Genomic DNA, 11,136 nt, shown 5'->3' with positions numbered 1-11,136 from the left:
AGACCACAAAATGAGGGCCTTCACCACATTTAAGCAATCTCCACCCAAATTCCACACCAATTACATGGAGGGGGGGGGGCCCTGGCTCCACAACTCTCCTTCTCTCCACCATCCCACCAAAAATACTTTATTAATGAGAGGGCAGCATAAAGCCACGGGACTCCATGTGCTCAGGGACAACCCAGAGAGAGCGGCCTGGCACCAGCCCCAGCTGAAGCCCGACCCTCCTCCAGTGAGGACCCACTAAGCTATGCCTCCCTCTAATTACCAGATGCCTGGCTCAGGGCCTGGCCAGTTATTTAGAGAACCAGTGCCTGCTCCTAGCACAGATCTCCGTGAGGCTGGGGCCGCAGGCACTGTCTGCTCAAAGCCAGCTGCCTGAAGCTGCCATCTCCCCACACCGCGGTCCTGGGACACCTCCTGCGGCCTCTGCACCCCAAAGGTCAGCGGCACCATGTCACTCGCACACACAGCTGCAGAGTACATGCTATCAGATGCCCTGCTGCCTGACCGTAGGGGACCCCGCCTCAAAGGACTGCACCTGGAACTTCCCCTGGACCGCATGGTCAAGTTCATAGCTGTGGGCTTCCCCTTGTTGCTGATGTCCCTAGCATTTGCCCAGGAGTTCTCTTCCGGTAAGTAGCCTCCAAGACCCAGTGTATGAGAGACCCCACTTTGTTTCACTCTTTGCATGGACTCCGAAGTGGCTCCCATATTGTCCGGGTGTCATGACTTTGGCCTGGGCATTACCCAAAAAGCAGACTATGCATGAATTTAGGGCACCAGCAGAGCAGAGGCACCAAAAATTTTGAAAGCCATTTCCGAACTTTTGTAGTAAAAATATTTAGCTTTAATTTCAGTATTAGTATATTTTATGTCACTGCAATAATTAAACTTTTATTTTTATTTTCATATGGATCTAGAGAGATCAGGGCTCCATAATCTTTTCAGGACCTAGGACCGCTAAAGGTCTTAGTTGGCCATGCTTTAGATGAGTCTCTTACTGTCTCAGAGCCTTCTGCCTACTCTCCACCTCCAGGGTTTCTGATTTAAGGACATATGTTAAAAGACTGACATATCATAGGTGCTAAATAAATCCATTCCTTCTTTCCCACAGCCCGTGGCCACACACACACACACACACACACACACACATTAACAAACACACAGACCTGGTGTTCTAGGCACTAGATTAACTTAGCAAATTTCCTACCTCTATTAAAGAAAAGGTGGACTTCCTGAGGATTGGGATTTCTGGCTTTCTTTTCTGGCTATACGATTAGCTTACTATGTTTCCCAAAGAGGTATGTCAACCTCCCACTGCCTCTTCGTTCCCCCACAAGATGGAGAGAAACATTGGTTCCCCCTTCCACCTCTCTCTGGAGAATCATGGAAAAACAAAACTCTACCTCCGAGCCCCTTCCCTTTCAGGACCTCCTGCTCACCCTTTCCCTTGATTGGGCTCAGAAACAGGCCATTAATCCTCTAAATTTTAGAACCTAAAAGATGCCAGTTCTCTCAGGAAGGAGAAGTCACCACCAAACCACAGGAGTGTGGGGCGCCCCTGCTGCCCGCGTGTCTGGGACTCCAAGGGAAGCTTTGAGAGGGAAGAACCCACGTCAAAGGGGAGCCAGTGCATTGAGGGAGCTGAGCCAAACAGGCCTATGGTGACGCTGCAGTGCACAACCTGAAACTGGGGCCTGGGAATAAGAAAGTGCCTGCCAGATAAAAAAGACTGGCGGAGCGCTGGAGGCATCCCCTGGAAGGCTCTCAGCTGATAGTCCTCTGGGTCCCCATTCCTCCACTCCCAACTCCAGGCTGCCTCCAAGCTGTGTTCTTATTCCAGGGCCCCCCATCCGATGCTTCTCTCCCAGTAACTTCAGCATCCGGCAGGCCGCCTACGTGGACGGTTCCTGCTGGGACTCACTTATTCACCACGAACAGGATGAGCTTGGCCAGAACAAGATGAAATCCCTGTGGCCTCATAAGGTAAAGTAAGCTGGGCTCCATCACGCTGCTTCGTGGCAGGGTGGAGCAGGCTAGAACCACATCATTGTCTTCTCTCTTGCCTCTTTGCCACCCCACCCCATGTTTTTTTTTTCTTTTGTCATTGACTCTCATGTTTCTTCAAATGTCTGGTGATCTTTGGTTGCCCACTTTTATCTGATTGGAAGCTTTGTGCCTATAGGTGAGGCTGGCTGACCAGCAGCTTTCTGTTTACAGTGAACCCTTCAGGCCATTTCATTGGGAAAACCTCAAATATTGGTATCTGTAATCCTTTCTCTTGGGCTGATTCCCAAAAAGCATCACTGGATCGTTAATCGTGTGGATCCAGGGTGGCAGTTGGTATTAAACTCGGTTACCAACACTCTAGGGACTCAACTGTGGGTCTCAGCACTCAGTATTCACTTCAGCTAACATGGTTCTCAAGTTTGTTCCCCTGCCCTCAATGGACCCAAGTGCAGAAACTCTTTGGTTTAATGTTTCCAAAGAGCCAACCACAGGCGGATTGATTCTGCCGGCGGATGGAAAGGGCAGTCACTTGACAAGTGCATCATATTATAGGGAAGATCTGTGGGCCTGTTTTTTCAATATTCCTGTTTGCAACCCCACCTGTACCCCCATTTTCAGACGTACCTCATATCTGCAACTCTTGAGTCTTTCTAGTTCTGTGGTGCAAAAACAGCTTGCTTGGCCTGCCTCAACTCCCATCTCCCTACCCCCCAAACAGGCTGCTATTTTCTAGCAGACGACTGCTTTCCAGTTTGCAACATTTTCTTGCTCTTGTCTCCTGTTTTCCTTGTCCTTGGAGAATTATGTCTTTTTTATCCCTTTAGTGCCATGCTAGTGGGGCTTCGTGAGGGAGCAGAAGTCACGTGTGTGTCCAATTCACAATGTTGAACTGGAAGTCACTGGTGACATTTTTAAGTTATGACAATTTACAAGGCCTCAAAAGGCCACACAGGTCTGGGACACAGGCAAAACTACAGACTTAATGGAAAGAGTTCATGGGGTGTCTGTCAGTGGAAGTGTTCAAACAGGATCCAGATGGCAACAAGGGCAAGATACTGCAGAGGGGATTCGAATGTGAAAAGAGTCAAACTGTCTGACCACCAGGATTGCCTGACAGCTCTTTAAACCCAGATTCTCTGGTTCCACTTCAAACCTACTGAAACAGAATCTCTGGGGGTGATGCTTATCTTCAAGAAATGCCATGTCTTAGAACAGGAATGAAAAGGTTCTAATTTTTCTCGTGGATTAGTATAGTTTTCCTAACATGTCTCTCGTGTTTAGTTCAGAAACACACACACGCACACACACACTTTCTTCCATCTAGCTGCAACCAAATATGCATCCTCCCTCTTTTTCCTCAAATTCTCCTCCAAAATAAAAGGCAACCGTTGTTCAGGAGAAGCTATAGTCAAGTAGTTCTTATGAGCTCCTAAATCAGACTGCCTAGTTCCTGATCCTGCTCAGCCATCCACGAGATGTATAACCCTGTATGGCTTACTTAACCTTTTCATGCCTCAATTTTCTTATCTGTAAAATAGAGATATTAATAGTACCTACCTGATAGCATCTTTGTGAAGAGCAAATGAAATAATGCATGTCAAGCACCTGGCACAAATGAGCTTAAAAAGCCTTTAACAAGTTGAGTTTTACAGGGCGCCTGGGTGGCTCAGTCGGTTAAGCGTCCGACTTCAGCTCAGGTCACGATCTCACGGTCCGTGAGTTCGAGCCCCGCGTCGGGCTCTGGGTTGATGGCTCGGAGCCTGGAGCCTGCTTCCGATTCTGTGTCTCCCTCTCTCTCTGCCCCTCCTCCGTTCATGCTCTGTCTCTCTCTGTCTCAAAAATAAAAACGTTAAAAAAAAAAAAAAAAAACAAGTTGAGTTTCTACTGTGGGTAAAATAGTGGCCCAGCCCCTGTTGGGTGTGGTAGGGAAAAGTCCTCAGGTGGTAAATTGTGTAGTTGAGGACACCAGACTCACCCATTCGTCAACGTCAGCTTGTATACATACAGAACAGGAATAGCCCCAAAGTATTCCAAGACAGTGCCTGGTGTCGTTTGGCACGGCCACGAACGCAGAGATGAAAACAGAACTGCACACGAGAGGAACCGGGGAAGGCAGCGTGGAGGCTATGGGATTTCATCCCCTCTCTGGAGGGTCTAAGCCAAAGTCAGCCATGTTGAGGCCCCTGAGTGGACTTTGAAAGCTAACAGACTCTGGGTGTCTGGCCATAAGAACTTGGAGGAGTCAAAGAAAGAGAGGTGGAAGATTAAGAAGGCAGACACTCTCCCCTAGGATGTGATGCCATGACCACTGCTGGCCATGGTCTCTGCTTAGCGACCCAGGCTAACATGCATGGGGAACGGAGGGACTCTCGTGGTTCTCTGTCGCTCTCCCCCACCTTCTGTCTCCCTCTTTCCCTCCTTATATCCCTCTCCCTCCCCTTGTCCTCCCTGGGCTCCTACATACCTACACAGACCCCAGATCTGAGGAGTGCAGCTGGGGAACATGGAGATTCAGCAAACCTTCTCCTCTGGGCTTCAACATACTCAGCCAGGTCAGTAGACAGCCTTATGTCCTGGGCCTGTGGTGGCTCATTCCCCCCACCGCCTTCCTTCCCCGATGCAGGAAGCAGGGAATGAGAGCCCCTCTCTCAGAGCTCTCTCTACACACTGGGGCCCCCTCCTCAGCTCACTCTCACCCCACAGGCCCTGCCCTACTCCCTGCTGGCCTTGGCTGTGGTCATGTACCTGCCTGTTCTGCTGTGGCAGTATGCAGCCCAGCCGGCCCTCACCTCGGATCTGCTCTTCATCATCAGCGAACTGGACAAATCCTACAATCGTTCCATCCGCCTGGTGCAGCACATGTTGAAGATCCGGCAGAAAAGCTCAGACCCCCATGTTTTCTGGGATGAGCTGGAAAAGTGAGTTGTCTCTCCCACCCATTTCTGAAGGCCTCAGTTGAGCGTTAACATGGCATGCAGGGTCATCGTCAAACTATCCTCTGTACCGTCCTTCTCATGAACCCAAAGAGTTTAACACACCATCTCACTAACTTTCCATCATTTCTGTACAGGGAGGACAGAAAGGACTCTTCCTTAGTTTATAGATGAACATCCTGCGTCACAAAGGGGTTAATCTCTCTAATGTACCACTTTTGTATACCATTCCCCTGCTCAGAACCTCCCCCCATGCCTGCAGGAAAAAACCCAAACTCTCCCACATATTTTCCCAAGGCCCTCTACTTTTTCACACCTCTGACCACCGAGTGACAGAAACCTCCCACTTTACCCAGGCAGTCTCCTCCTCTTCTCCTGATTAGCCATTCATGCCTAATTTGCTGTGGCCCTGGCACTGTTCTGGGTGCTCCAGACCCATCAGTGTGCCTTGTGTGTGTCAGAGGCAGGGGTGGGGAGGGGACAAAGGTATACCTACCCATATAGGGACTCACATTCTACGGAGGGGAAACAGACAACAAATACACACAACACATAGCAAATCATCTGGCAGAAGATAAGTGGTATGGGAGCGGGGGAGCAAAGCCAAGTATGGGGGTCAGGAAAGCTGGAAGGTTGTGGAGTGGTGCCATTTTAAATAGGGCAGCCAAGGTAGGCTCCACCAACAGGAGCGTTGAACTGAGATTTGGGAGCATATTCTGCCTTGTGTGTGTGCACGTTCTCCATCCTCTGAAAAACGTTCCTCTCCTGTGTCTTTCTGAACTCCATCCACCTCTCCATCCAGCTCCAAGACAACATTCTCCATAAAGGTTTCTGAACACTCCAGCCCGTGCTGGTACCTCTCTCCTCACTTGTACAACACCGTGGTTTGTATCCACCATTTTAGCAACAAATTAAGCACTACTATTATTTCCTATTGGCGTACCTTATCCGCCCCTTCCCCACAAGGCAGCCGGTAAGCTCCTTCAGAGCAGAGACTGGCTTACATGTGCCTGAACACCACAGCTCTCAACAAATATTTGTTAGCATGTTTATTTTTATAAAATGGGTCGGTTGGCCTAAAAATCATACACACGGTATACAGACCAAGCACCAGAACGTGGTTATTTAGACTCCCCGTCCAGTGCTAATTTAATACGCTTATTGCTTCCTAAGGATCCTGTTTCGGCTTATAGGTTTAGTCTGCTCTGCTGGGCAGAAATCCAGTGTGGCCATTTGTTATTCACTGATCATTCCCTGGGTTGACCACATTGCACTCATCAGCTGGAAAATTAAGACATACTCACACGTCTCTTTAGGGAGAGGGGTGGTTATGCTCCAGGAAGGCAGACTTTCATGTGAGCCAAGAACGCCACGTGGCATACACAGATTCCATTACTGCCCCACGTGGCTCTCTCAGATATGGTTCCAAGTGGTCTCTCCTCACCCTGCCTCCTTTCTTCCCCTGCCCAGGGCTCGGAAAGAACGATACTTTGAATTCCCCTTGCTAGAGCGGTACCTGGCCTGTAAGCAGCGCTCACATTGCCTGGTGGCCACCTACCTCCTGAGGAACTCCCTCCTGCTCCTCTTCACCTCAGCCATCTACCTGTACCTTGGCCACTTCCACCTGGATGTCTTCTTCCAAGAGGAATTCAGCTGTTCCATCAAGACAGGCCTCCTAAGTGATGAGACTCACGTGCCCCAGCTGATCACATGCAGGCTGACCTCTCTGTCCATTTTGCAAATTGTTAGTCTCTCCAGTTTAACAATATACACCCTATTGGTTCCAGTGATAATATACAACCTCACACGACTATGTCGGTGGGACAAACGGCTCCTATCCATCTATGAGATGCTGCCAGCTTTCGATCTCCTCAGCAGAAAGATGCTGGGATGCCCCATCAATGATCTCAATGTGATCCTCCTTTTCCTCCGAGCCAACATCTCTGAACTCAACTCGTTTAGTTGGTTGAGTGTCTTATGTGTTTTGAAGGACACGACCACCCAGAAGCACAACATTGACACAGTGGTCGATTTCATGACATTATTGGCTGGCTTAGAACCCACAAAACCTAAACATCTCACCCAAAGGGTGTGTGATGAAAACCCCTAGTTAAGAAACTGTGGAGCAAGAAATTTTATGGAAAGTAAAAATCTCTCTCCTTCTTCACAAGCCTCACACACTAAGGTACAAAAATACCCGCTTTAGAAATGCTAAGTGTGGATTCAGCTGAATCACATCCTGTATCATGTTTTCCTAAAGGTGAGAAGATAAAATCAACGCATGAAAACAAATCTGAAAGTTAGAGCTGAAGAGTCAAAGAACTAAAAAATTAGATCTAGAGCCTTCTATGAGGATAGGGGGAAAAAAAACACCTAAAACTCAGCTGAAGTCTAGACATTCTACAGGGAAAGAAGGTGCTAAAGGCTATTTATGGAGGCAGGTTCTTTTCAGTATATGCACTCCATTGCCCTTCTGGAATGCACGCTCAGCTCAACCCAAAGAGCAAAAGGGCAATCTGTTAAGTGAATAAAAATGTGAAATGCTTCAGGTGTGGCCTGAAATCCTAGGAACTTGCCAGCTTGCTTTGTGGAAGTCATTGACCTTGCCCAAGTCCTGTGTGGCCTGCAGAGTGGGACAGAAGACAATGATGGCAGGACCTTGTTATCTGCTTTTGGGGGTTAGGCCAGCATAGAACGAGGCTGGGGCCATGCATCAGCTAGGGGTGGAGCTCTGGGTTTTCTTCATCATCTAAGCCAGGGACCACTTCGCCAAGGGCTGGGATTATGGGCTTCTTCACAACTCTTGAGGGGCCCAGGCGTGCTTCGAATACTCCAGGAGATGCCACACCTCCTCCACGTACAGCCAGTCACTGAATAGTGACCATTAGAACTAAATGGGAAAGACAGGAAAGTGCTGTTGGGCCCTTTCTCTCTCTTCTTTATTACCCCCTCTTAGCTTCTAACTTCCATTCCTACATCTGAATTTTTTTTTTTTTCAACGTTTATTTATTTTTGGGACAGAGAGAGACAGAGCATGAACGGGGGAGGGGCAGAGAGAGAGGGAGACACAGAATCGGAAACAAGCTCCAGGCTCTGAGCCATCAGCCCAGAGCCTGACGCGGGGCTCGAACTCACGGACCGTGAGATCGTGACCTGGCTGAAGTCGGACGCCCAACCGACTGCGCCACCCAGGCGCCCCCCTACATCTGAATTTAATGGAACCTTGATCTGACTTCCGAGGCCCTGCCCAGCCCACGATACCATGCTGTCTCTCATTTGATATTTCATTTATAAAACTGCATATTTCTTCAGAGAATTTTTGTATACACCATTTAGACCCTTCTTCATATAGGTAAGCAGAAAAATTACATTGCTCCCATGCTTCTCACAACGCTGAGCCTTTGAATATGCTGTTTCACTGCCCAAGATGCCCTCCCCCGTTCTTCACTGGCTGTCCACCAGCTCTCCTTCTGAGTCCGCCCAGACATATTTCCTGCAAGAAGGCTTCCCTATCTCCTCCCCTCTTCCCTAATTATGTGCTGCCATATCATTCAATACCTACCTCTGAGATAAAAATTCTTACACTGTATGAATATTGCCCACTCATTTGCCTTTTCCTCTTTAACAAGTTTCCTAAAGGTTGTATCATAGTGGGCACTAAATAAGTATTAATCTGAATAAGTAAGTGACTGAATTTTGCTCAACCACGTTACATTGTTTGGAGCACACAGACCCAGCCCCTAAATAATCTTGTATAAAAAAAGCTTTGTGGGGCACTTGGCTGGCTCAGTCGACTGAGTGTCTGACTTCAGCTCAGGTCATGATCTCGCAGTTTGTGAGTTCAAGCTCCGCATCAGGCTCCATGCTGACAGCTCCGAGCCTGGAGCCTGCTTCGGATTCTGTGTCTCTCGCTCTCTGCCCCTCCCCCACTCGCACTCTGTACCTCTCTCTCAAAAATAAACATTAATAAAAGCTTTGTGCACAGAGATGCACTCCACAGCAATTGCTGAGCAAAAAGCCAAACAACATGGAAGTAATCATGTAAAATTATTATGCCGTAACTGGAATATTAAGCACTCATTTAAAATTATGTTTATGCTCCCGCTCTGTCTGTCTCTCAAAAAAAGAATAAACATTAATAAAAAAAAGTTGTAATTATGCTTATAAAGAAATCATAATAACACCACAAAATGATAATAAAGGTCAGTGAACAAAAAGGAAACGTTATCTAACATATATGAAAATGCATGAAGGTATTAAACACATACAAATGTTAAAAGTGGCTCACCTTCACTGGGTGTTGTACGGAAACCAATTTGACAATAAATTTCATATACTGAAAAAAATTAAAATAAAAAAATAAAAGTGGCTCACCTTATGTGGCTACATTATGGATTTTTTTAAAAGCTTCTTTGTACTATATTTTCTAAATTTCTAAAACTTGCCCAAAATGCTTTATAAATTGTAAGCAAACGTTTCTACTGAAGAAAAAGTCATATTGTAATGCAAATTCCACTGAAATCCATTGGCTAGAGCAGCTTGAAAACTAAAGGAAAGAACACACTTTCCCTCCCACTAGGTATGAAACCTGTATATGAAGAGGAACAATGAAAATAAAGTCAGATCACAAAGCCTGCAAAGACAAAATACAGATGAACAGCAAATAAATCACGCAGTTGGCAAATAGGGTTTTTTTTTTTTAATTTTTTAAATGTTTATTTATTTTTGAGAGAGAGAGACAGAGCGTAAACGGGGGAGGGGCAGAGACAGAGGGAGACAAAGAATCTGAAGCAGGCTGTAGGCTCCAAGCTCTGAGCTGTCAGCACATAGCCGGATGCAGGGCTCCAACGATGCAGGGTGAGATCATGACCTGAGCCCAAGTCAGAGGCTTTAACCAACCAAGCGCCTATTTGCAGGTGCCCCTGCAAATAGGTTTAAAAAAAAAAAAATCTCTTCCTGTCACTCAATTATCTTTTCTCAGGTTCCAAGAGCCAACCTACACTAGCAAAGACATGATTGTGGATATTTGATTGTGGATATTTTGTGGGCAGAAAATATTCCTGGCGGTTTCCAAAAATGTATCTATTATGGCTGCCTTGAGTATGGCTGTGAAAGCACACTGGCATCCTGAAGAGTTGCTCTGTTAAAACTCAGCCACATGCAACAAGGGCAGCTTTCATTATGGAAGGATATGAAAGAACTTTCATAAGACTTCTGTGTGAAAACCATTTTGTCTTGACCCTGTCACTATTTTTACAATAATCAGAAATGAAATAGCTGGGTCATCAATTCGAAACCTTTTTTTGAACTCTGATTGTTACTTACACACATTAGCGTTACATTTTTCTCCAGTAATTCACTGAATTTGTTTTAAGTATGTACATACTTCCTTTAATTTCCATATACAACTCCAGAAGTCCACATTTTGACTGTCTAACGGTAATTTTACACCAGTTTAGAACCCTCACTAGCCTCCCTTATTCTAAATAGTATATTCAGTTTTCAACAGAAAAACCTGTGACACACAGGCTTATTCAGCTAGTTAGTGGCATTGCTGGAATAAGAATACAACAAGCCTTTTGAGCATCCAACTCCTGACTTTGGCTCAGGCCATGATCTCACGGTTCATGAATTGGAGCCCAACTTCGGGCTCCGTGCTGACAGTGCTGACTGAGCCTGCTTGGGATTCTCTCTCCCTTCTCTCTGCCTCTCTCTCTCTCAAAAATAAACTTAAAAAAAAAAAAAAATACAAGCGTTTTGTCTTCCAGACCTGAGCATTTACCAGCACTGCCTCCTAAAAATTGCCTACCCTCCTTATTTGAGGATTTTAGATAGACCTTGGTTACGAAGTTAGCGCTAAGTTAATATAGGTAGAGGTCCAGAAACATACTTTTGGTTTCATCAGGGAAACATTTACTGAGTGCCTACTTAGTGCTAGCTCGTTATTAAAACTCTTCTCTTCCCTATTAGAGCCTAACTTGAAGGGGCAGAAGCCTTTTTTCTAGTCGCCAGTGTGGTCCCAGATCCTAGTTAAATCTCGGCCTCATAGGCTTTCGGGAAACCTTTATGCGAGCTGTATACTGGAAAGCCGCAGTCCCAACCCAGGCGTTCAAGTGCGTCCCACATTTCGGGAAGACCCGTTAGGGAGTGTGGAAAACGAGCTGAAATGAGGTGGGCTGGGGGAGCGTGT

At 46.6% G+C, this 11,136-nt stretch overlaps 1 protein-coding gene across 1 annotated transcript; it reads left to right on the top strand.

Moving 5' to 3' along the window:
- Positions 1 to 454: 454 nt before the first annotated feature.
- PANX3 (pannexin 3) lies at positions 455 to 7,376 on the top strand. The gene is made up of 4 exons (XM_049639316.1): positions 455 to 635; positions 1,847 to 1,989; positions 4,717 to 4,931; positions 6,417 to 7,376. Exons 1-4 carry the CDS (start codon positions 455 to 457, stop codon positions 7,054 to 7,056), a joined length of 1,179 nt encoding a protein of 392 aa, XP_049495273.1. The 3' UTR covers positions 7,057 to 7,376.
- The last annotated feature ends 3,760 nt before the right edge of the window (positions 7,377 to 11,136 follow it).

The sequence above is a fragment of the Panthera uncia genome, chromosome D1 (genome assembly GCF_023721935.1).
Source record: "Panthera uncia isolate 11264 chromosome D1, Puncia_PCG_1.0, whole genome shotgun sequence".
Lineage (NCBI taxonomy): Eukaryota > Metazoa > Chordata > Mammalia > Carnivora > Felidae > Panthera > Panthera uncia.
This window is presented reverse-complemented; position numbering and strand designations above follow the sequence as displayed.

Bases quoted from the DNA above. Each gene is read 5' to 3' on its own strand.
- PANX3 (XM_049639316.1), top strand. From the start codon at position 455: ATGTCACTCGCACACACAGCTGCAGAGTACATGCTATCAGATGCCCTG. The intron at 1,990-4,716 runs GTAAAGTAAGCT...CTCACCCCACAG, and splicing joins AATCCCTGTGGCCTCATAAG to GCCCTGCCCTACTCCCTGCT. The intron at 4,932-6,416 runs GTGAGTTGTCTC...TCCCCTGCCCAG, and splicing joins TTCTGGGATGAGCTGGAAAA to GGCTCGGAAAGAACGATACT.